This window comes from Dromiciops gliroides, chromosome 2 (assembly GCF_019393635.1).
Source record: "Dromiciops gliroides isolate mDroGli1 chromosome 2, mDroGli1.pri, whole genome shotgun sequence".
Classification (NCBI taxonomy): Eukaryota; Metazoa; Chordata; class Mammalia; order Microbiotheria; family Microbiotheriidae; genus Dromiciops; species Dromiciops gliroides.
In genome coordinates this window covers 391,821,524-391,847,045 of record NC_057862.1, presented here as the reverse complement: position 1 = coordinate 391,847,045, position 25,522 = coordinate 391,821,524, and the positions used below count along the sequence as shown (strand labels likewise).

At 44.8% G+C, this 25,522-nt stretch overlaps 2 protein-coding genes across 9 annotated transcripts in view; one reads left to right on the top strand and one right to left on the bottom strand.

Annotated features, from left to right (window-relative positions):
- Positions 1-12,928, top strand: part of SPTAN1 (spectrin alpha, non-erythrocytic 1) — a 63,501-nt gene extending 50,573 nt beyond the window's left edge. For 4 of the 8 annotated variants that reach the window (XM_043984038.1, XM_043984039.1, XM_043984037.1 and 1 more), the window contains 17 exons: positions 467-587; positions 1,053-1,174; positions 1,605-1,737; positions 2,586-2,684; positions 3,061-3,220; positions 4,136-4,212; positions 4,300-4,509; positions 4,868-5,164; positions 6,089-6,201; positions 7,125-7,142; positions 8,478-8,540; positions 10,256-10,310; positions 10,677-10,873; positions 11,220-11,273; positions 11,598-11,744; positions 11,878-12,025; positions 12,410-12,928. In XM_043984038.1, the coding sequence (XP_043839973.1) occupies positions 467-587; positions 1,053-1,174; positions 1,605-1,737; positions 2,586-2,684; positions 3,061-3,220; positions 4,136-4,212; positions 4,300-4,509; positions 4,868-5,164; positions 6,089-6,201; positions 7,125-7,142; positions 8,478-8,540; positions 10,256-10,310; positions 10,677-10,873; positions 11,220-11,273; positions 11,598-11,744; positions 11,878-12,025; positions 12,410-12,535 (2,140 nt within the window). In that variant the 3' untranslated portion in view covers positions 12,536-12,928. The remainder of the gene's footprint in view (positions 1-466; positions 588-1,052; positions 1,175-1,604; positions 1,738-2,585; positions 2,685-3,060; positions 3,221-4,135; positions 4,213-4,299; positions 4,510-4,867; positions 5,165-6,088; positions 6,202-7,124; positions 7,143-8,477; positions 8,541-10,255; positions 10,311-10,676; positions 10,874-11,219; positions 11,274-11,597; positions 11,745-11,877; positions 12,026-12,409) is intronic. The other 4 variants (XM_043984043.1, XM_043984042.1, XM_043984041.1 and 1 more) reach the window with 1 other exon arrangement.
- DYNC2I2 (dynein 2 intermediate chain 2) overlaps positions 12,927-25,522 on the bottom strand; it is a 34,212-nt gene continuing 21,616 nt past the window's right edge. Inside the window, exons 4-9 of the mRNA XM_043984044.1 lie at positions 18,886-19,043; positions 17,917-18,026; positions 16,474-16,641; positions 15,713-15,945; positions 13,669-13,826; positions 12,927-13,358 (exon numbers count right to left, since the gene is read on the bottom strand). Coding sequence (XP_043839979.1) covers positions 13,120-13,358; positions 13,669-13,826; positions 15,713-15,945; positions 16,474-16,641; positions 17,917-18,026; positions 18,886-19,043 — 1,066 coding nt within the window. The 3' untranslated portion in view covers positions 12,927-13,119. The remainder of the gene's footprint in view (positions 13,359-13,668; positions 13,827-15,712; positions 15,946-16,473; positions 16,642-17,916; positions 18,027-18,885; positions 19,044-25,522) is intronic.

The following is a 25,522-nucleotide window of genomic DNA, read 5'->3' as shown; positions in this document are numbered from 1 at the left end:
TTATGATTCTAAAGAAGATAGATGAGATCATGCTTGTAAATCAGTCTGAGCTTCTGGTGGGTATCATGACCTGGAACTTTTTGATATCCTTTCTTCAAAAAGAGATTTTATCCTCTTAAAATATGTTTTTGTACTGGAGCTAAACTGAGTAGTAAAAAGGCCTTTCCTAGGGCATGCAGAAGCCCTTTTCTCCAAGAGAACTTGCAAAGAAGGGTCAGGGAATTAATTACTTAGTTCTCTTTGGCCAGTGAAGGTTATAGTTGACATCCCAGAAGACTCATTTTTGGAGAGAATAGGGGAGTGGGTTGGATTTTTGAAGATATCTGTAGTTAGGGTCGAAGGACATTTTGGGTCTTGCCTACACTGAGAGTCATCCTTCAAACCAAAATACAACTTCCCAATTCATTACCCTAACGAAGCCCTAAAAAAATCTTTAAATTTAGCTTTTTCCTTTGCTCTCCTACAGAGAAAAGAAGCTTCTGGTGAGTTCAGAGGACTATGGCCGGGATTTAACAGGTGTACAGAACCTAAGGAAAAAACACAAACGCCTAGAAGCTGAGTTAGCTGCACATGAACCTGCCATCCAGGTAAATGAATTGTGGGAGTCAGGGTGGGGAAAGAGCTGTGAACTTTTGATCAGACAGAGGGAGAGCAGTAAGTCCCAAAAAAGGGAAGAGAAGAGAGGAGTGGGATTGAGGGATCATCAGGATAGTAATTGGCATTTCCAGCATAGATAGGCATTTCAGTTACCTTATAATACATCCAAAGACCCAAAAGAGGGAATGGGGGGGGGGGGGCAGGGCATCTGATTTGGTCATTTTAAAAAGCATACAGGGGCAGCTAGGTGGCGCAGTGGATAGAGCACTGGCCCTGAATTCAGGAGGACCTGAGTTCAAATCCGACCTCAGACACTTAACACTTACTAGCTATGTGACCCTAGGCAATTCACTTAACCCCAATTGCCTCACCCAAAAAAAAAAAAGGCATACAGCCAAGTGATAGGACTGGGTGGTGGGAGAGCAGTGTTCATCTGATCATTTTGTACCCCTCAGGCTGTTCTAGACACTGGAAAGAAATTGTCTGATGACAATACAATCGGCAAAGAGGAGATCCAGCAGCGCTTGGCTCAGTTTGTGGAGCACTGGAAGGAGCTGAAGCAGTTGGCAGCTGCTCGGTGAGTGAAACCCTGAGCCTGCTGCTCTGAGTTTCATGAAGCAAGTGAGGACGCCATTCTTCCTCTTTGTGTGCAGTATCAAATGCTAACAGTGTCTGCTGTCCCCTAAGGTCAGACTGAACTAAAAGACACTTTGGTGTCTCTTAGCCCATTCCTGGACCCTCCTCTAGCAAATACATAACCCATCACACACCATATCTGGAAGCTGCCTTCATATCCATGGGATCTGCCAGTTCTAGTCTGTGTTATACTCTGACTGCAAGGAAGTGCAATCACATCCAGATCCAACATAGGGTTCCAGGATCTATATAATCCCTGCAATGGTGGTTGCCTGTTTAATATGGGAAAGGAAGTCTTAGCATCCTTTTTGTATACCAGGTGATCAGACACCAGAGGTCCACTTAGAATGGCTTTTTTTTACTCCTAATAGGGGCCAGCGTTTGGAAGAGTCCTTGGAGTATCAGCAGTTTGTAGCCAATGTAGAGGAGGAGGAAGCCTGGATCAATGAAAAAATGACCTTGGTAGCTAGCGAGGACTATGGAGATACTCTCGCTGCTATACAGGTAAATGAGACACTAAAAAGGTCAGCATTCTTGGAATAGCTGCTGTTTTTAAATAATTTTCTTTTTTGTTAGAACAGCATGAAAGTGATCTAGTTTTCTATTTGCTGATAATGCCCACCTGGATACCACATTTCATCTTTCCCATGGAAATAACAGGTTAGGTTAGACCTGAGATCCAGCCAGCCAGCTTTCAGTCTGATGGTGGCACAAAAGGACATTTTATGAGAGAGCATGGTATTGGTTCTCAGAGATCAGAAATGTACCTCAGACATTCTGATAGTGCCCTGTGAGAAGCTGAATTGGATTTGGAATTCCCTAAACTGCCATTACAGAATAGGCTCTCTAACCTTTGAACCACTAAGTGAGTCAGTAGCCTGCTCGGCATGATTATTTAGCCTGAATTAAACTTGATTAACTTTGTTTTCCAAGTTTTATGTAGAATATCATAGAAGAGCAAATGAAAAACTATTGCCCATACTCACAGTTTAAATACTGTTAATTATCCCTGAATAGAAAGTACCTTAGGAAATTTTTAAAATAATTACCTGTTGGGAGCAGCTAAGTGGTGCACTGGATAAAGCACTGGCCCTGGATTCAGGAGGACCTAAGTTCAAATCCAGCCTCAGACACCTGACACTAACTAGCTGGGTGACCATGGGCAAGTCACTTAACCCCCATTGCTCCACCAAAAAAAAATTTAAGTTGGCTTTGTTTTTGCTGAACTTGTTTAGTTTAAACCTTTGCCCTACTTCTTACTGTCTTTTGGAGAACAGATGGAGCTAGCAAACTATGAGTCAGTATTAATCTGGCTCTGAGTCACAGCTACAGGTACTGTCTTTCTCCCACAGGGCTTGCTGAAAAAACATGAAGCATTTGAGACAGACTTCACTGTCCACAAAGACCGAGTGAATGATGTTTGTACTAATGGACAAGACCTCATTAAGAAGGTAAACATAGATCAAAAGAAAAATTGTTTCCCACCTGCTAATCCTCCTGTGGTTAAGTAGGTAGGCTGCTTAGTGATTGACCCCGAGAACTTGCTCTGCAATTTTTTTTCCTGGTAAAAATCCCACAAAAAGTAACACTTTTCTTTTTAGCAGGTCAGGAAATAATATTTACTGGCCTTAGGCAAACAGAAGGTGAAAGCTTATCTCTTGTTTTACTGTCTTAGCTAATTACCCTCTTGCATAGAACTGTTCATCTCTAAATGTCCATTCTCATTCAGAATGTTGCCTTTCTGAGTTAGGATGAAGGGTAGAATAGAAGGTGGCCACTTTCAGGGCCCTAGATCAGGAGTTGATGTTTGTTTGTTTGAACCCATAGAATAATCACCACGAGGAGAATATCTCTGCTAAAATGAAGGGCCTGAATGGAAAGGTGTCTGACCTAGAAAAAGCTGCAGCTCAGAGGAAGGCCAAGCTAGATGAGAACTCAGCTTTCCTTCAGTTCAACTGGAAGGCTGATGTGGTAGAATCTTGGATTGGTAAGTGATTTTTCTGCAAGATCCATCATTTCTGATCATTAGGATCACATGATTTACCCAGATCTGAAAGGTAAAGGAATATTATGGATGCAGGTCACAGCTGATTAGATTTCCTTCATAGATAATGAAGGCCCTAGAATATCATTTGTTTACCATCTTTATTTTATTCTTAACTTTCTTTTTTTTAATTAGCAAGCATTTTTGCATGCATCCCCCACCTTCCCTCAATGCCCTCCCATTGTGGGGGGGGGGAACTTTTATAACAAATATGCATAATCAAGTCAGCTACACAAATTCTACATTGGCCTTATCCAGAAATATACATCTCTTTTTGTATCAAGTCCCATCACTTCTCAGGAAGTGCATGGCATGCTTTTTCATCAGTTTGCTGGAATTATGGTTTGTCCTTGTATTGATTGTTCATAAGTTTTTCTTCTCTTTTACAGTGTTGCTATAAACTTTTCTCCTGGTTCTGCTCACTTCACTCTGCATCAGTTCATAGAAGCCTTCCCAAGTTTCTCTGAAATCATCACTTTCTTAATTTCTTTTAGAATAATATTAGTATTCTATTACATTCATATACAATAATTTGTTCAGCCATTCCCCAATTGATAAGTATCCCCTTAGTTTTTAGTTATTTGCCACCACAAAGAGAGCTGTTATAACTATTTTTTGTGTATATGGGTCCTTATCCTTTTTCTTGATCTCTTTGGGGTATAGAGCTATTCGTTAACACCTTCATTTTATAACTGAGGAAACTAAAGTTTATAAGTGAAGTAACTTGCTCATGATCACACAACCAGCAAAGACTGTTTGGAGAAAGTTTGATAGAATTCGAGTTTGTTCAAAGTGTTGCTTTTCCCTTCTTACTTTGTAGAGAAGGGTGATACATAGTTTTCAAACTTAAATTTCCAGGTGAGAAAGAAAACAGTCTGAAGACCGATGACTATGGCCGGGACCTCTCCTCTGTTCAAACTCTTCTCACCAAGCAGGTCAGTGCCCCTCCCTGCCCCGTAGAAGGGTAAGTGAGCTGCTTATTCCATGTGTCTCTCAGCACCCTAACCCCTTTATCATCACAGGAAACCTTTGATGCAGGGCTTCAGGCCTTCCAACAGGAAGGCATCGCCAACATCACAGCCCTCAAAGATCAGCTGGTGGCTGCCAAGCACGTTCAGTCCAAGGCCATCGAGGCACGGCATGCCTCTCTGATGAAGCGCTGGAACCAGTTGCTAGCCAACTCAGCCACCCGCAAGAAGAAGCTTTTAGAAGCCCAGGAACATTTCCGAAAGGTAAAGATCAGAATGAGTCTGCTCTTGGAGATTAGAGGCTCAACTGGACTACTGCCCAATTTTCTGAGATGTATGAACCAGGGCGTTATTTGTTATAGTAATATCTGTAAACCACAGGTGGTCGATAGATAGCTACATATGACACATAGTGCAAGCATATGTAGATGATTTAGTAGGCAAAAAAGACTTTGTAATTCTACAGAAATGAAAATGAGAGGAATCAGACAGAAGTAGGGATTAAAATGTAAAGAGGACCAGAAAGCAGCATGTGTTCCTGATGCCATAAGTCTTCGGTATTTTTCTAGGCTGTGTTGATCACCTAGTGACTGTCCTAAACCGGGTTCTCCTCTGCTTTCAGGTGGAAGATCTTTTCCTGACCTTTGCCAAGAAGGCTTCAGCCTTCAACAGCTGGTTTGAGAATGCTGAGGAGGACTTAACTGACCCTGTTCGCTGCAATTCACTGGAGGAAATCAAAGCATTGCGAGAGGCCCATGACGCCTTCCGCTCCTCACTTAGCTCTGCCCAGGCAGATTTTAATCAGCTGGCTGAGCTAGATAGACAAATCAAGAGCTTCCGGGTGGCCTCCAATCCCTACACTTGGTTCACCATGGAGGCCCTGGAAGAAACCTGGAGGAACCTACAGAAGATCATCAAAGTAAGTTTTCTACATCCTTTTAAGCAGAACTTTAAGCCACATCCCTCTGACTCATTGATTCTCCATCCCCAATTCACCTTTCCTGCCAGTATATCACATAATCTCAAGAGAAGGAAAAGACTTCTGAGCTACTTCTACCCCAGTAGAAAGAACTCTATAATAGGAGATTCCTTAACCTTTTAAATGCATAAAATAAAATAACACCAGTCAATCATATTGAAATACAATTATCAAAATATCTTTTAAAAACCCAAGTTCACAGATCCCAGGTTAAGAACACTTTCTGGGGCAGCTAGGTGGCGCAGTGGCTAAAGCACCGGCCCTGGATTCAGGAGGACCTGAGTTCAAATCTGGGCCTCAGACACTTGAGACTTACTAGCTGTGTGACCCTGGGCAAGTCACTTAACCCTCATTGCCCTGCAAAAAAAAAAGAGAGAGAGAATGCCTTCTCTGAAGGGTCCCCAACAAGTAATAAATTCCAGGCCCTTTACTGCAGCAAAACTCAGGGAGCCCATTCCATTCTTTGATTGTTAAAGATGAAAAAAAACCACTCTTCTGTGCAGCTTCTGTCCACTGAGCCTTGTTCTGTCCTCTGGTGCCAATTAAAAACCAGACTGGGAGGCAGCTAGGTGGCGCAATGGATAAAGCACCAGCCTTGGATTCAGGAGTACCTGAGTTCAAATCCAGACACTTACCAGCTGTGTGACCCTGGACAAGTCACTTAAACCCCATCGCCCCACCAAAAAAAAAAAAACAACCAGACTGGTGCTTTTCCAACACCAGCCCATCTAAGATAAGTCTCCAATCTAAGCATCACTCGTTGCTTCAGTCAGTCTATACAGGCCATAAGCTCAGTGAGCCCCTTTATTGACCTGGTTGTTGTCCTCCTGGATACTACATCTGCATCATCCCTCTGGTTCTTAGGAGCGGGAGCTGGAGCTACAGAAGGAGCAGCGCAGGCAAGAGGAGAATGACAAGTTACGACAGGAGTTTGCCCAGCATGCCAATGCCTTCCACCAGTGGATCCAGGAAACCAGGTGCCCATCCCCTTGTTAAGCCAGCACAGAGTGGACCTCACCAGTCTTGAGGGGCAGCTGGGGTGAGGGTGATCCTGCTCAGCTAGACCCTCTCCAGGGATATCCATTAACTTTTTTCTGTTAGTTCATTACACAGCAAAATGACAGTGCCCTTAGAGCAAGCGTTCTGTAATTATGGACCATCAATTCTTTGCAGAATTTCTATTCTGAGGCAGTACTGCCAGTCTTCCAAAACCTAGCTCTCATTTGAGAAGATGTCTTATGGCTTGTCTTGTAATGAATGGTTCCCTGTTGCCTCCAGGATAAAATAGAAACTCTTATTTGTCTTTTAAAGCCTATGACAGGGGCAGCTAGGTGGCACAGTGGAAAAAGCACCGGCCCTGGATTCAGGACTACCTGAGTTCAAATCCGGCCTCAGACACCTGACACTTACTAGCTGTGTGACCCTGGGCAAGTCACTTAACCCTCATTGCCCTGCAAAAAAAAGCCTATGGCAGTCTTGCTGCAGCCATTCCCCATACTCCAGCAAAACTTAGGACGTGACAGGGATGGTTGTTTTTATACCCTCGCTGCCTAAGCTCTCATGTGTCTGACTGTAGTAGGTGCTTGCGGAGGGAGAAGAAAATGTAGACACAGATCTGTTTCTCCAGTTAGAGGAGATTGGATAGAGAAGGCAAAGCAGTTTTTCCATACCATTTTCCCAAAGGGATCAATTGCAAATCCAGGAATTAAGAACAGAAAGGTTTCTCTTCATTGTGAATTGTGTGTAGCAGTTAGTTGCTCAGTGCTTAGTTGTTGATGAACTAGTGGAATTGTACCATGCATAGATATTATACTAATGTCTTTTTTCTTCCTTTTTCTCCCTTTTTAATGGTTGCTTCTCCTGATGCCACCTCCTACTTCTTGGATCCATGTCTTCACAGAACGTATCTCCTCGATGGGTTAATATCACCTTTTTATTCTCCCCAGGCTTGTATTGTGGCATTGGTGTATTGTGTGCTTGTTCCCCACCCCTCCGTTTCCCTCTTTGCCCAGTGGCTTGGCTTAAAGTGTTTCTTTGGGCCTGCCTGTCCAGAGGTGGATTGTACCACCCTGAAGTTGATGTGCCAGGTACCATCCCTCCCCAAAAGGGAGCGTGCCCCCGACCCTAATGCCCAGCCTGGATATCAGTTAATTGTAAAAGTATGCTTGTTCCCCTCAGGACCTAAGCCTGGGGAGGAGAGCCATTTCTTTTTTATTTGGTCAACCAGACAGTCTCCTTTGGTGAAAGCGGCGTGATCAGACAAGGCATTGATTGGATTCATCTGTGTTTTTAACTGTTGTTTCTCCTTTAATGTAGCTTATCATGTGTGTCTACTCTCCCCCCATCTGCCCAGTAGGAAAATAGTTGCCATTCAGGTACTTTGTTGCAAAGCCAGGTGGAATCTAATTTGTAAAGCGAGAAAGCTCAGAGTAGTTCAGAGAAACATCAGCTTATTGTCAATTTTGGTATCATTAGTGCAAGTTACTTGAAATTGATTGGGTTGTGATAGCTCATTTTAGACTCAAGACTCTTATTGGGTCTCTGGAAGAAAAATATGCTTTTGTTTAAACCATCAAGGAGGTGTAAAGGGTCCTGTGAGGAATCTGTCCTGGGGAAAAAGAGTTTTGAGTGTTCCTTTTCTTAAGTCAGTGGCTGAGAAAAGGATGTAAAATTCACTGTGATTCTTCCAGTGCAAGACAGGAACACCCGCATCCATAGCCTTTGGATCCACTGAAGTTAGGCCACACCTTGGTACCCCACCACCTTGCTTAATCAGTTGGTTGATGGGATCAGTATGGTCTTAGAGAGCACAAGCTAGGGGACCAGGTCAGAAGCCACTACTGGGAGAGTAGAAAGGGGGATCTTTAGCAAGAGAAGGTCAACACCAAAGAAACTAGAGACCTCTGGAACAATTGGCCACCTGGCTCTCCTTCCCAGATTCCCACCCTCTAAACCCTTGCGTCTCTATCTGCCCCAGTGGTGTCTGAGTGAAGTAAAATGCTCCATTTTTCTTTGTGGGTCCCACAAAGTCCTTGTACCTTTCCACCGTAGTTGTCTGAGTTAAAAAGCACCCGCCTGTGGTCCCTTGTGGATAGAGGTGCTAGTCCGCACTGGACACCTGCCTGGCTTTGACATCACTGTTCTCTGTGCATTGCCAGCTCGGACCTCATAGTGTGTTTGCATCTGTGTGCTCTTGCCTCTTTCCCTTCCTCCTCTTTGGTGTGTATTCATTTGGTTTCTTTTCTTTGAATAGCATAGCATATCGTCGGGTCATTCGTGTCTATCAGTATGAAGTTGGGGATGATCTGTCTGGAAGGTTTTTCTCCTCTTATTTTCTCTTCTTACCTCACTGTGGTTTTCCCAATGCACTCTTGACTTCCTGGGCGGCTCTGCTTCCTCACTAACTCACTGCCTGTGGCCGCTTGGGAAGGAGGGGCCTCTGTCCTTTCCCCTGCACCAGTGCCCAGACTCCCACCCTGCCCTGCCACCCTACCCCAGGTCCTGGTGTGTGCTTTTCCCATAGGGTTAGAGCATAATATAAAGAACTAGATCTGACCTGCTCTTATAGGAGAAAGCTTCATTGATCTCCATTGCTAGAGCAATTATGATCCTTAGTTTCAAGGGGTGACAGAGTCTCAGCATAACTAAAGAGAAATCCTGGGAATCAGGAAAACCTGAGTTGAAGTTCTGCCTCTGGCAGGCATGTAACTGCTGGTAGAGGGAGGTTTGTCTTTTTAATCAGAAATTCTTGATCCTGATGAAATCACGTTCTCCAACCCCCAGGGATATGGAAAGGTAGTTTCCAGGGGCAGAGGTAGTAGATGGCACATAAACTTAAACTTCCTCCATCAAGAACACAGTATTACCTTGTCCTTGCATGGTAACCACAACCTGTTCTTTGTTCACTGGTTGCCTGCTGTGAAACCTCACACTGACACATTAAGAGCCCAGAGCATCTAAGAACCAAAGCAGATTAGTAGTACTCCCATCGAACCTTTGCCCATCAACATCAAAAGCTTGTGCATGGGGCAGCTAGGTGGCGCAGTGGATAAAGCACCAGCCCTAGATTCAGGAGGACCTGAATTCAAATGCGGCCTCAGACACTTGACACTTACTAGCTGTGTGACCCTGGGCAAGTCACTTAACATTCATTGCCCTGCCCAAAAAAAAAAAACTTGTGGAGATGTGTAACCTAGTCTGGAACAGGAACCCAGGAGACCAGTCACTGTTTTTAGGTTTTACAGAAACTTTAAAAAATAATATATGCCAGCAGTCTTAGCAGCTCTTAAGCAGAAAAGATTATTCAATTCCCTAACGAAGTTTCTAAGGTATTGGCCTCATTTTCAGTGTTGCCTATACCCATGCACTTTGGTATTAGCACCATAGATGCCCCTCCCACCGTGTACAGATGGCAGAAAGGCCCTGAGCCCCTGGCAAACCAACCTTAATGTTCTTGGCCTCTAGCCTCCTCTCGTCTTGGCCATCTATGTCACCCTTCTCCCGAGCTTCCTACTGTTCTCGTATGTAGAACACGATTGTTGGAGCTGCACTGTGTTTCTAATCTTACAAGGTGGGGAGAAAGGTGGGCACAAACTATCAGTTCTTTCTGTGGGAGTCGTGGGGCTTGAAATTGACTCCCAAGTCACTAAAATGCCTAAACTGAGCGATCTCCATTTAACCTACTAGGACTGTGGGGAAAAGTGGGGAAATGTGACTGCGGTGGAACATAGTATGAGACAGTTAAAGCACAGCAAGTGGTTAAAGTAGCAGGCTGAGGAGGTAGGAGGCTTTGGTTCTATTCCTGTCTCCATTCTCAATCTTTCTTTGCCTAACTCAGCTTCCTAATCTATAAAATGGAGGTGCTTGCTTTTAGCCACCTCGTGGGGCGTTTGTGAAGAGATGTCAGCTAATGAAAGAGATGGTTTAAACGAAGTGCAAAAGCTATTATCTCACTCCTGAGAGGATGGGGTTAATTTCAAGCCCCCAACCTGCTCTTCTTTCCCCAAGTGTTTATCCTGCTTCTTTGTTTAGGTCCTGTATGGTGGAAGAATCTGGGACCCTGGAATCCCAGCTGGAAGCCACTAAAGTAAGTGCCAGACATGGCTCCTGTTCTCTCTTCTGCCTGAGGTCACTCCAGGAGTGGCTCTGCTTGGCTTCCTGGAAGTAATGCCAGCACCCCTTCCCCGTGAGGGTATGGCATTTTGCTCCTTTAATTAGTGAGATCCAGAGTTTGGTACAAGGTGTTTAAACCCCAGAAGCTGCCAGGGGGCCTGCTCTGTGAGAGCCAGGGGTTTTTTGGTTCTTCCTCCTGCCCTCACTAGGCTTCTCTTATTCTAATTTAAAAAAAAAAAACTGAATCCAACAGAATTTTTTTCTTCAAAAAGTGAAAGAAAAAAAATGACTTGCCACCAGCTCTTCCCTGTATCTTTTAATTTCCCCTTCCTGCCCACAGCGTAAACACCAGGAGATCCGGGCCATGAGGAGTCAGCTGAAGAAGATCGAGGACCTGGGGGCAGCCATGGAGGAAGCCCTTATCCTGGATAACAAATACACTGAGCATAGCACTGTAGGGCTGGCCCAGCAGTGGGATCAACTGGACCAACTTGGGATGCGAATGCAGCACAACCTGGAGCAGCAGATCCAGGCCAGGTATGCCATCTGTCCAAGATGTTAGGCTGCTGTATGGTGAGATTAGAAGAAATTTCTTCTCGTTATTTTTCATGGAAACTTGGGTGGGTCTTAGAGATTCTAGATAAGAGGAGGGTAATGATCTTACTATCAACAGGAAGATTCATGAAAATAGAACCACCACCACTTAACAAACAGCCATTCATCTAGTTAAGATTCAGGACTCTCTAGGGACTCAAGTGTTTGAAAGGTAAACGAGAGGACCATGTTTTCATTGGCCAAAAAAAAACAAGTGAGCACCCAGTCGCTGGCACATGCAAGTGCCCAGCTTACATGAGTAAGTCCATAACTCTGCTTTTGTTTACAGGAATACAACTGGTGTGACTGAAGAGGCCCTGAAGGAGTTCAGCATGATGTTTAAGTGAGTACTGCCACAATTCCCAAGGGAGCTTTCTTTTTTTTTTTTTTTTTTTTTTTTTTTTTTTTTTTTTTTAGTGAGGCAATTGGGGTTAAGTGACTTGCCCAGGGTCACACAGCTAGTAAGTGTTACCTGTCTGAGGCCGGATTTGAACTTGGGTACTCCTGACTCCAGGGCCGGTGCTCTATCCACTGCACCACCTAGCTGCCCCTAAAAGGGAGCTTTTTTTTTTTTTTTTTTTAAGGAGCTTTCTAAAAAGTGTATCACTTTGGGCCTTGTACTCCCCAACCCAATTCTGAGCTAATTCCCTGGCTCTTTGCATTCCAGACATTTTGACAAGGATAAATCTGGCCGACTCAATCACCAAGAGTTTAAATCTTGCTTGCGTTCTCTGGGTTACGATCTGCCTATGGTGGAAGAAGGAGAACCAGACCCTGAGTTTGAAGCCATCCTCGACACCGTGGATCCAAACAGGTACAGTGTGCCAGAACTAAAGAGTGGGCAAGAACAATGGATCATGCAAGGTGATGGCCAAGCTAAAAAAGTTTCGCAGTCTCTAGGATGGATGTTCTATTATCTTACTCATTTCTCTTTCTTCCTTTCCTAGGGATGGCCACGTATCACTGCAAGAATACATGGCTTTTATGATCAGCCGAGAGACTGAAAATGTCAAATCTAGTGAGGAGATTGAGAGTGCTTTCCGTGCCCTCAGTTCTGAGGGGAAACCCTATGTGACCAAGGAAGAATTGTACCAGGTATGCGTGAAATGCATGGTTCTCATCCACCAGGTGACTGTAGGGCATTCTTGTCTCAAGAAGAGAGTGAGAGGCTTCAATCACTGGGGTTTATAATGAGTCGCACTAATAGACGAGGGTAGCAGATTAGAGCATCACCAGTAACCGGAATTTCACAAGGCAGCCCCATTCCATGTTTGTTATTTAAACTCTTCCCACTGAGCCAGAATCTGTCTTCCTATATAAGCTGCAGATAGACCATCCCAATACCTTATGTAGAAAGATAGTGGGAATGTCCCCACTCAGGACATCATGAGAGTCGGTTTTGGTGAAAGACAAAAGTTCAGCTTCCTCACCCAGGGTGAGGTGATGCTAGCCCTAATCTCTCTTCTTTTCTCCTTTCAGAATCTGACAAGGGAGCAAGCAGACTACTGCATCTCACACATGAAGCCCTATGTTGATGGCAAGGGCCGTGAACTCCCCTCTGCTTTTGACTACGTAGAATTTACCCGCTCTCTCTTTGTGAATTGATTCAGACCCCCCCTAGTGTTAGCCACAGCCAAACACTGCTCGTCTTGCTGCCTCACTGCATGTCTGTCCATCTTTGTGCTCTTAAAGGAAAAAAAAAATTCAGACAGTGTTACTTCCAAATGTAACCTTAAAACTGCTTAGCTTGGGGATTATACTTAGAGAATATGGTGCTTCAATAAAATGTTATGAGACCAGTTGAAATGGCTGGATCACTGTTAGGAGATTTATGTTTAAAATTATGGGATTTCACCCTGTCTCCTATATGTCCTAAAACCAGCTTACCCCAACCAGACCTGAAGGGGAATAAATCTATAAAGCTGGCTTCACTTCATTCCTGTTTCCTCCCAATTTTCTGTATGCAAAAGATAAATAAATGACTCAACCCCCAAAAAAGGTTTTTTTCTTTTTAATCATTAGCAAATGCCTGAATCTTCATTATACCCAAAGACTTACTCAAGTATCTGCTTATAGGAGCAGAATTCTCCCTCCAAGCCTTTAAACATTCCTTATACCATGGGTAAGAGTTTGCCCTATGCTGCTCATGTCTGCTTGTCACTACCTTCTTGCAAAAGGAAAGCTAGTCCTTAACTAGCCACCTCAGTTGCCAATTGGTCCAGATCTTCTGTTTCCCGGGGTGCTTGTTCTGTGAACTCTGTACTTAGCTGCCATATTTTTACAACCCCTTTGGCATCCCCAGCAGCCAGGAGTTGAGTCTGTTGAAGATTGAATTCTAGACAGTATACTGGGCTTTCATCCGGGGTTTGCTTGATAGAAACTGTGGGCTTCTGGGAACTCTTCCTGAGATCAAACAGCTGGATGTCTCCTTTAAGAAAAAGGTAAGAATGTAAATTCTGAGGACAGGAATTTCTTACTTGGAATTGTACAGAATGATTGCTTGCTTGATGAATGCTCTCAAGGTGTCAGTTCTGCATCAAAAGGATAAGAAATAATTTCCTCTTTGCCACCTTATCACTGGAATCCTTTAAAGCCAGGCTTCCAGAAACCCAGACCCAAAATTAAAATTAAATTACTGCAGCTATGACAATCTCATCCCATACTCCAATGAAGAAATTGAAGAGGAGCAGGAATTTCTCCTACACAATTAGGCTTTCTAAAACAAAGGAAAACCTCACCTTCCCCAGAGGCAGCAGCAAAGACCAAAGGACGGACAGGAGACCAGCGCACACTAAACAAGTATTTGTGGGAGAGCTGGAGCGACGTCAAGGGTTGGGCCTGCAGCATGGAATAGAGGTGGATGTGGCCATCTGTCCCAGCACTCAGAAACAAGTTCCTAGGAAAAAGCAAGGGAGCAAGTCAGCCTACCCAGTGAGCCTATACAGTAGACAAAACCCAACATGCAACAAAAATGATCGTGTACTGGGCTCCCATTTTATCTCCCAGTGTTTTGTTTTTTTTTAACTACGGGGCAATGGGGGTTAAGTGACTTGCCCAGGGTCACACAGCTAGTAAGTGTCAAGTGTCTGAGGCCGGATTTGAACTCAGGTACTCCTGAATCCAGGGCCAGTGCTTTTATCCACTGCGCCATCTAGCCGCCCCCCTCCCAGTGTTTTCTAATGTACAAAAGGATTCCAAGATACTTTGCAAAGATAAATAACAATAAGCAGTATATGCTCTTAATCTTCTGAGGTATAAGTGCCACCAAATAGAACCCAAAGTGAGTACTCTGAAAAATGACTGAACAAAAAGGAGCCACAGTGATTAAGTACGGGCACAGACCTGGGACTTGTCCTAAACCTTGACGAGTATAGGTAGTATTTGAATAAAGAGGGAAAAACTGATGTGAGCAAAGATTTAGAAGGAAAAAGTAAGGCATGCTCAAGAGATAGTGAATAGACTTGGGGTTCATAGAGGAGAGTGGATGCAGCCTTTAATTAAAACTTAGTGAGTCACGGAATCATAACATCCATTTAAGATTGAGTCCATCTTCCTCATTTTACAAATGAAGAAACAAAGATAAGTGACTGGCCCAAGGTCCCACAGCAAATGTGTGTCTGAGCTGTACCCTCACCCAGATCTCTGAACTCAAAGTCCAGGGCTCTGCACCACACTCTGCATTCCCCTAATCTTTAAAAAGATTATTCTGCTGGTCTACATAGAATGAAATAGAGGGGTAGAGATCAAAAGTCTGAATCATTAAAGGATATATAACCTTCCTTAGGAGAGGAAAGTGGAATTAATGGGGGTCAATGGGTTGGTAGACCAACCCCATTGAGCATGAGTGACTTGTCAAAGGGCCCTTTGGACAAGCATTCTGGACTTTTGGGAGCGGTCCTTGGACCCTTCTTTGGTAGTCTGGTGAAGCCTAAGAATCCCTTCTCAGAATGTTTTAAAAGCATAAAATAAAGGACATTGGATTACAAAGAAAACCAACTGAAATTCAGTCATTGAAAAAGGAAAAAGACAAGTTGAACTTGTGGCTGCAAAAGCCTTGAGAGAAAAAAAGCAACTGAAAAGGGGAGGCCACCAAAAGCAGCCGTACTTTAACTCCAACTCATTATATCAAATGTCAAAGATTTTTTTAGAAGTCTCTAGCCATTGAACTATACTGTCCTAAGATCAGCAAGCTATGCTCTGCATTAAGACAAGTTCATGGGGGCAGCTAGGTGGTGCAGTGGATTCAAATCTAGAGACACTTGATACTAGCTGTGTGACCCTGGGCAAGTCACTTAACCCTCACTGCCCCGCAAAAAAACAAACAAAAAGACAAGTTCATGAACCTCAGGTTAAGGACCCCTGCTCTAAGCCTAATCTTCCTAAACTGTAGGCCATGACCCCATATGGGGTTGCATAACAATGTGGGGGTTGCAAAAAATTCAGCAACGGTAAAAGGTTATGTGTACCTATTTTATTTCTTTTTTTTGGTGGGGCAATGAGGGTTAAGTGACTTGCCCGGGGTCACACAGCCAGTAAGTGTCAAGTGTCTGAGGTCAAATTTGAACTCGGGTCCTCCTGAATCCAGGACCAGTGCTCTATCCACTGCACCACCTAGCTGCCCCCACATGTACCTATTTTATATACCTATATACTGGGGCCGTGTAAAACTTTCTGAGGCAAAAAGGAGTCACAAGCAGGAAAAGTCTGGTCTAAAGAATGACTGTCTTGTAGACTAATGAGAGAAGCTGCATACTCACCTGGTTCTGAATATCTGGACCTTACCTGTGGAAGGGTGAGCAGCTCACAGAGTAGATGGGGCCACCATGAGGGGAGAAGGTAAACTGGGCAGGCGCTCGGAGTGGCAGGGAGCTGGGCATTCGGGTAAGGGCTGCCACTTCCACTGCCGTCGAACATTTGAGTGGGAAACCACCTTCAGTGCCCAGGATAAACAAGCTGGGGTCAAAGCTGGAGAAGGCTAGGGCAGTGACCCCTACCTCTGTTTCACCCCGGGTAGGCTACAGGAAGACATCAATAGGAGGGTCAGCCAACAAGCATTACCCATCTCCCCATGTGAAATCAGACAACATTAGAAAGCGAGAGGAACAGTAGAGCGCATCGAGGCCAGCTCCTTTCTTTAAGGGGATCAGATCAAGTTTCCATACTTAGTGACATAGCAGGGATACAACCTAAGGCCTCCTGCCTACCCACTTCAGTGTTCCCTCAACTAGACCAAGTTGTGGACATGGCTCTGGAAACCAGAACTGGGCTCAGAGCTCCACCACCCTTCCTTGATGCTCAGAATCCTTCCTATCACCCAGCCCTGTTTTCCAAGGAGTCACCAGCCAGGTTAGCCCTCCTCAGGTTCAGGCGTGGGCATTTCCCATATTAGGCTCCTCGCCTCCATGGGTCTTAGGCCTCTATTGTCCTCAGGAAGGTGAAGGCAGGTGGGAGAGGGGCACCATCAGCTCTGACTGGTCCCTGAGGACGTCCTTGGTCCCTTTCCCCGTGATCAGCTCCTCCCTATCAGCCTTGGCTCTGCCCACCTTCTTCAGCTTGGTGTTTCGGGGGATCTGCTGGACAACCAGAGCAAAGCCCTCTGTCAGCTGCAGCTGTCCTGAACCGGCCGCCTGCCACAGCAGCACCTTTCCATCTGTGGAGACACTCAGCAGCCGAAAGCGGTGGCTGTGCCGCGGTTCTGGCAGCCAGGCAACCTGTGGAGACCACGAGGGAAGGGAGAGTTCACGGCTGGAGATGGCAGAATGGGCAGAGGCTTGCTTCTCCCTGCCACCTCAGTAGCACACAGGAGCCTTGACTCCCCCCCACCCTTTCCATAGGGGCAGAGAGTCTGGCATCAGAATTGAGTGGAGGGGTTCTTAAGGGCTCTCAAGTCTAATTTCTCTGCCCTGGGTGCCTTCGCGATGGCATCATCCAGGGCACAGCTGGGTTTCTGGGACCTCCTGAGGCAAGCAGAGTTAAAGTTTGTGAGTAAAGACACATGCTCACTGAAGCCTAACCCCAACCCCAAGCAGAAATCTAAAGTATCCCCAAGTGGTTGTTCAGCTTCTGTGGGAAGAATTCCCAGGATGGGAGAACCCAACATATCCTCAAGTAGCTCATGGTACACTGGAAAACTCCTGATCATTAGGATGTTTTCTTCAGAGCCTAACCCTGCTTTCCTCGAACTTCTAGCCGGTGTCTCCCTGGTTCTGCTCTCTGGGCCTTCAGTGTGACCTTGATATCCTTCCCTGGGCACAAGTGAGAAAGGTCACAGAACTCCACCCCAGCAAGCAGGAGAACTTGGGCTACTGGGCTACTGACCTCCCCATCAACTGCTCTAATCACCCACCCACAATACAAGAGAGGGCAGGATGGGCAAGAGAGGACCACTCCCCAAGGGGCAGAACTGCACCCAATCCATGCCAGGCTTCAGATCCCGTCATGGGATGTGCTGGGCTCCTCCGAGGAGTTTTCTCACAATAGCCGCAGAACCCAGGGCAGGCAAACAGTGGCAGCTTTGAGATCACTCTGGCTGTGGACTCCTATGCCAGCCAGAAGCCAGGACAACTGGAGGCAGTTCAATAACACTTTTGTCTAGACATTTGGGGGGGGGGGCACTGACTAGGAAGCCTCTGGGAGGTGGGTGGGAGTCATTACGATGACAATGAAGAATGATGAGATCATCTAGCTACTTATTAGCTAACATCTCCCTGATTCCCAGTGATTTCATTTCTAGGAGGATGAGCTTTCACATTTGGTTGGATTAAATGGGAGCCCCTGGACTTCTTTTGTGACAAGGAGGTTGGAGAGATGCTACTTTCTCATTGTAGCATCGCTCCGCTCCTTGCATGTTTCCTAAGGACATACTATAGATATAAGACCCTTGTAGAGGAATCAGGGAGGAGCCAAGGCCCCTCAGCTTCTGCCTCTGTTCCTTTAAAGGGAGCCTCTATGCAACCATGTGTCTCCCAGAGCTGGCCTGTGCTGACCTGATAGACAGGGTCTGTGTGAGTGTCATCCGTCATTCCTGTTCTCCAGAGCAAGGGGTCCTGAGGCCGGCTCATGTCCCAGACTACCACCTCCCCACTATAGAGGCCACCTGAGGAAAGAGGAATGAGAACGGTGGCAAGATTCAAACCCCCTCCATTTCCTGTCCCCTTCCAAGCCCCTCCCCCCAGACCACATTCTAAAACACACAGAGAAGACATGCATGCAAACTGCCCCGTTTCCCATGCCCGGGTCATCCTGCCACTACCTTTCATTGCCCACATATCCTTCAGGACCCGTCTTGACCCAGTCTTAACTCCTCTAGGAAACTTTCCCTAGGCACCCCAACCAAGAGTGCTTCCACCCTCCACTGTGGTCTCCCTGCCCTTCCTGGATCAGCAGCCTCCAAGCAGCCTTGCCGGGTCTGGAGTACACCCCCCTCACCACTGCCTCTTCAGGCTTCGGATCTTTCCAAGCTTAGTTCAGGGGGCAGCGCACCTCTAGGAAGCTTGTCTTGATCTCCCTAATTGCTGATTCACTCCCCAAACCAGACTGTATTTCATTATCTGTATGTAAACTCCTTGAGGACAAGCCTGTTTTTGTTTCTTTGAGGGGGGGGGTTGTTGTTTTGTTTTGTAGGGCAGTGAAGTTTAAGTGACTTGCCCAGGGTCACACAGTAAGTGTCAAGTGTCTGAGACCAGATTTGAACTCAGTTCCTCTTGAATCCAGGACCAGTGCCTTATCCACTATGCCACCTAGCTGCCCCTGACAAGCCAGTTTTATCATTCCTTGTCTTTGTCCTCTGAACACACACTGCCTTGGGGGGCACAGGCCTGATGTCATGCCCACAGTAGCTTATCCCTAGAGAACTGTGGATTTACTTTTCCCAGAGGCCCTTCTGCCTGCCCGTTTTGGGGAGCCACACTGGAAAAGAGCAAGGCATTGGTTAACAGGCTGAGGCTTGGGCTTACCTGCAATGTGAGAGGGCTGTGCTGGATGGAAGGCCAGGCACATGACTGAGCTGGGCACCTCTACCACAGCACAAGGCTGCCTGGGGTTCAGTCCCCGACGATCCAGGTTCCAGGTACACACAAAAGACTTCTCCATGCTCCAGTCACCATCATCTAAACTGAGGGGGGAAAGAGGAGTAGAAATGGAGTTTCCTGCCAGTTGTAACCATATGCCTACTCTAGAGACCTGAGAAAGCACCTTTATCTTACACCAGACACACTTATACTGGACAAGATTCTAAGTCTCCACTTTCCCCTCTCCTAGAAAGCAAAACTGGGTGGTCGGGACCACATCCTCCCATTGAATAAAAACTTTCAACGTGTTAGTGTTTTAGGACATTAGGAGACAAAATTCACTTAAAAACTAGGGTAAGTAAATTCTAATGCAATAAGCCAAGCACTGCTTTTGACCTCTAATTGATTTTCATTGATTTGAGGATCCCTACACTATCCCTCTCCCAAGAAAATGGTGTGTAGGATCGAACACACACACCGGTCCTGTCTCCATCCATCACATGCCAACAACAAGCTGCACCAACTCACACATAGGGCTCCACTACCAGAGAGGCACAACACCCTGAGGTCACAAGGCAATAACCCAGGGAGAATAGCCAAAAAACAGAGCAGCCAGGGCGAGGCAGTGACTGGCCTGACAAATATACACAAGTGAGTGTCATGGCAAAAATCAAGCCTCCTGATTCCCAGGACAGTATTCTTCAAATGCATTCTGCTTACTTACTTGCTTTGAAGTAGAATCCCTTCAAAGTAAGCAGTTGGGACTTGTGGGCTGAATCAGGAACAGGGGCAAAGAAGGCGGGGAACAAAACCTAACCTGGCTTCTGGTTCCAGGGTAATGATATAACATCCCTTGTCCATCTCCCCAAAATCCCTTGGGAGAACAGGGAGTTGATAAGGAACTGAGGAAAGAATCTTCCCTGGGTTATAAATTCAGCCTCTCAGCAGTAGGTTAACCATGGGTAGCTCTGAATCTGATCAAACGTCTCCCTAATCTCCCCTATTTCTATAAAAGAGACATGAGAGGACACACGCAACCTGCTCCTTTGTGGAGGCAACAGGTCCACGGAAATTACCCACTCACATTTTTGGACTTTTTCTTTTTTTTTCTTTCCTTTTTTTTTGCAGGGCAATGGGAGTTTAGTGACTTGCCCGGAGTCACACAGCTAGTAAGTGTCAAGTGTCTGAGGCCGGATTTGAACTCAGGTCCTCCTGAATCCAGGGCCGGTGCTTTATCCACTGAGCCACCCTACTTTTTCAAGCTTTTGATCAGTTCTGATTTTTTTCCCCTCTTTTTTCTTTATCTTTTTTTTTTTAGCAACAAACATTTATTTTATTTTTTCCAGTTCCATGCAAGGGTAGTTTTCAACATTCATTTTCATAAGATTTAGAGTTCCAAATTTTTCTCCCTCCCTCCCTCCCTCCCTTTCCTCCCCCCTCCACAAGATCACAACCAGGTTATATATGTACAATCCACAAGTGTTCTTTTTATCAGTTCTTTCTATGGGGGTGCATAGTAAGCTTCCTCATTAGTTCCTTGGGATTGTCTTGGATCATTGCACTGCTGAGAGTAGTTAAGTCATTCACATTTGCTAATTGAACAATACTACTGTCACTATGTACAATGTCCTCCCAGCTCTGCTCACTTCATTATACATCAATGTTCATTAGTCTTTCCAGGTTTTTCTGGGATCATCCTGTTTGTCATTTCCTATAGCACAAGACCATTCCACTACAATCATATAGCACAGCTTTTTCCATCATTCCTCAATTGATGGACATTCCCTTGATTCTCAATTCTTAGCCTCCACCAAGAGTTGCTATAAATATTTTTTGTACAATTTTTTCCCCTTTTCTCTTTTTCATGATTACTATTGTTAACTGTTTCCCTTCCATTCTATTCCCTTCCCCGTGATATTTATTCTATTATCCATCTTCTATTCATTCTATCACTCTTCAAAAGGGATTTGCCTCTGTTTCTCCCTTCCCCCACTCTGCCCTTCCTTCTTTTGCCCCTCTCTCTTTATCCCCTTCCCCTCCTATTTTCCTGCAGGGTTAGAGAGATTACTCCACCCAATTGAGTATGTACATTATTCCCTTCTTGAGCCAATTCTTTCTTTTTTTTTTTTGGCGGGGCAATGGGGGTTAAGTGACTTGCCCAGGGTCACACAGCTAGTAACTGTCAAGTGTCTGAGGCCTGATTTGAACTCAGGTACTCCTGAATCCAGGGCCAGTGCTCTATCCATAGCGTCACCTAGCTGCCCCCTCCTTGAGCCAATTCTAATGAGATTGAGGTCTTTGAGACAATTCTGATGAGTGTTAGGCTCATTTACTGCCCAGATTAAATAGATTACTCCACCCAGTTGGGTGTGTCTGTTAGTCCCTCCTGGAGGCAGCTCTGATGAGTTTAAGGTCTTTGAGCTTTTTCTGATGAGTGTAAAATTCATTTACCCTGCTCCTCTCCCATCTCTTCCCCCACTCCATAAGTCTTTTCCTTTTTCTTTCATGTAGGATTTCATCTCTGCCCTCCCCCCTCCCCCAGTGCATTCCCTTCACACCTCAATTTAACCCTAAAGATGTCATCACCTAGCTAGGTGACACAGTGGACAAAGCATAACCCCTGGACCCAGGGGTATCCCAGCCAAAACCCAGCCTCAGACACAAGACAGTCACCCACTGTATGACCCCAGGAATGTCCCCCAACTCCAATTTTTTATGGTTCTCTAGGGTCTTGTATTTGAAAGTCAAATTTGCCATTCAATTCAGGTCTTTTCATCACAAATATCTGAAAGTCCTCTTTTTCATTAAAGTCCCATTTTTTCCTCTGAAAGAATCAGTTTTGCTGGGTAGGTGATTCTTGGTTGTAATCCCATTTCCTTTGCCCTCTGGAATATCACATTCCATGCCCTCTGATCCTTTAATGTAGAAGCTGCTAGATCTTGTGTTATCCTGACTGGGGCTCCACAGTACTTGAATTCTTTCTTTTTGGCAGCTTGCAATATTTTCTCCTTCACCTGAGAGCTCTGGAATTTGGCTATAAAATTCCTAGGAGTTTTCCTTTGGGGATCTCTTTCTGGGGGTGATCGGTGGATTCTTTCAATTTCTATTTTAGCTTCTTCTTCTAGAATTTCAGGGCAATTTTCCCTGAGAATATCTTGGAAGATGGTGTCTAAGCTCTTTCCTTGATCATGGTTTTCAGGTAGACCAATAATTTTCAAATGATCTCTCCTGGACCTATTTTCCAGGTTAGCAGTTTTTCCAATAAGATATTTCACATTGCCCTCTATTTTTTTATTCATTTGGATTTGCTTTATTGTGTCTTGGTTTCTCATAAAGTCACTGGCTTCCATTTGTTCAATCCTCATTCTTAGGCAATTATTTTCATCAGAGAGCTTTTGTACCTCCTTTTCCATTTGGCCAATTTGACTTTTCAAGCTGTTGACTTTTTTCTCATGTCTTTCCTGCATCACCCTCATTTCTCTTTCCATTTTTTCCTCTACCTCTCTAACTTTATCTTCAAAGTCCTTTTTGAGCACCTCTATGGCCCGAGACCATATTTTTCTTGGGAGTTTTAGATATAGGGGCCCTGATGTTGACATCTTCCTCTGAGGGTGCACCACGGTCTTCCTTGTTACTGAAGAAACTTTCTATGGTCCTCACCTTTTTCTCTTTGCTCATCTTGCCTTTCTTTTACTTGACTTTTAGCTCCTTAAAGTGGGGCACTGTTTCCAGGCTGCAGTATCCCAAGCTTAAGAAGTCCCAGGTGGTATGATTTAAGGAGGATCAGGTTCTTCACTTGCCTAGCCTGTTCCCTGGTCTGTAGATGACTCCAGACCAACTTGCTAATCAACCAGCTTTGCGTGTTGTGGCGACGAGCCTGTGCCCCTCTCCCACCTGGGCCACTGCTACTCAAGCCTACCTCCTGGTTCTTAGCAGGGGTGAAAAATCCACGTTCTTCGTCAGCACCAGCATAGACCTCCTGTAGTCTCCCCATTGCCCAGGGCTTGGCCCTCTCACCAGACTATGAGCTTAGTTCCAGACGACACTGGCACTTCAGCTGATTCAGAGGCTCTGGGGGTCTCCTTCTCTGGTGAGGCCTTCCTGGGACTGGATCTGTGGGGTTGGGCTCCACTCCTGTCTCAGCACAGTAGCTCCCTCCTTCTGACTTTCTAAGCCGTTCTTGGTTAGAAGATGATTTCAGCACATTATTCTGTGAGTTTTGCTGCTCTGGGCATTTTCCTATGGAGTTATTTGGATGTTTTTTGGAGCGATCCTGTCATGAGTTAGAGAGCTCACTGCCTTTCCTCCACCATCCTTCCTTATCTTTTAAAAAATACTATTTGTTACATGTGATGGCTCTCTGGGAGGGAGGGAGTGATGTTGGGGAGAACTATGATGATGTAAAAAACAGAACACAGTGGGCAGCTAGGTAGCGCAGTAGATAAAGCACCAGCCCTGGATTCAGGAGGACCTGAGTTCAAATCTGGCCTCAGATACTTGACACTTACTAGCTGTGTGACCCTGGGCAAGTCACTTAATCCCCACTACCCTGCAAAAAAAAAACAAAAACAAAAAGACAGAACACAATGAAAACTTATTTTTAAGCTAACATTTAGCTCAAAAAATTTATTATTATTATTATTATTTTTTGCAGGGCAATGAGGGCTAAGTGACTTGCCCAGGGTCACACAACTAGTAAGTGTCAAATGTCTGAGGCCAGATTTGAACTCAGATCTTCCTGAATCCAGGGCTGGTGCTTTATCCACTGTGCCACCTAGCTGCACCCTCAAAAAGTTAATTTTTAAAAACCCCTCCAAGTAGCAGAGATATAATCTGATGTAGGCTGTACAAATAAAAAGCCCAAGGAGGAGGGTATGGGAGCTACAGCCTCACCTAAATTAAATCACTGAAACTTCACAGGAATGGTGAGTCCAGAATATGGGTTCAAAGGCCACCTCTGATATTTATGAGCTGTGGGCAAGTCACTTTAACTCTTTGATCCTCAGATTTTTAACCTGTGAAATGGGAATAATATCTTCAATATCTTATAAGGTAGTTTTGAGGCTTAAATGAAATAATGTATGCAAAGGTATTTGGCAAATTTTAAATTGCTTTGTAAATACCAGTTGTTTATTATTATATTTTATATAATTATACTGTATTATATTATTAGGCATTATGACAATAATCATAAGATATAACTCTAAATCCATAAAAAATTAACAGTGTTTTTAATATATCTCCCCATAGCCATCATTCAAAATCTCCAAGTGGGGCAGTGAAGTAGCACACTGGATAGAGCACCAGCCCTAGAGTCAGGAGGACCTGAGTTCAAATGTGACCTCAGCCACTTACTAGCTGTGTGACTCTGGGCAAGTCACTTAATTCCAACTGCCTCAAAATAAAATAAAAGGCAAAACCTCCAAACTACATGCAATAAATAGCTTTCAAAATATAGAAACTTAGCAGAGGAAATAAACATCATGTTAGAACAATCCTCATCCTGTCCTGTGTGCTTCTGGAGCTGTGCCAAAGATGCTTTTGACAAGCTAACATCCCAATACTTTTACTCAACAACAAAAAACAGCTATGTTAATTATCTATGCAATAGAACATTAAATACTAAAGAATAGTAGCAGGATAGCAACTTGTCCCAGAACCATTTCCATCTGAACCCCATTGAAGATGAAGTGGAAATAATTATAAGAATAATAGCAACAGCAGTAACGATAACCTGGGGTGAGGCAGATCCCTGTTCTGAGTAAACAAGTTAACACCTTGTGGGCTGGCCCCATTCCCTCACTAATACTCTCTCACATTCTCATTATCCAGCTGGCCTGGTCCAGCCCTGTCCTAGTAATTGGACAAGTTAAAAGGATCACAATGTACTCAAGCTGCAAATAACACATTCTGCTCAACATTTTTATCAGTGGTTTAAATGAACACATAGATGGCATGTTTATCATCACATTTGTGATACACAAAATGATAAGGAGGACCAACATGATAGCTGACAGACCTGGAATCTAAACAAATCTCAGCAGCCTAGGATAATGGAGCAAATGTAATCAGAGAGATAGATACTCTCTTACACTAGGGTTGAAGAAAGTCAGCTCTACAAGTACAAAACAGATGAGTCAGCAGGTTATGGGAAAATCCTGGTGGTTATAGCTAGCTATAGCTAAGCTCAATACGTGTGACGCAGCAGCCACGTGAGCTCCCTGAAGTTAGGGGTGCTATCCTCCATGAGGAAGGTGACAGTACCACTGTGCTCCACCTGGGGCAGAACCCACCTGGGAGAAGACCGAAGACATGCCAGAACAAGTCCAGAGAAGAGGGAACAGAATTCTGAGGAAACTCAAAACCATGTCATTTAAGAATGAAGGAAAGGAACTGAGAAATGTTTAACCTGAAGAGGAGATGATTACAGAAGACAGGATGGGCACATGCAAATGTATGGAAGTCTGTCAAGTGGAAAAAACTGACTGCACATGGCCCCTGAAGAGGAGAACTTCCGTGACTGGATTTAGTACAGGAGAAGGGAGAATCTTTGAACAATTAGAGCTGTCCAGTAATGGAAAGG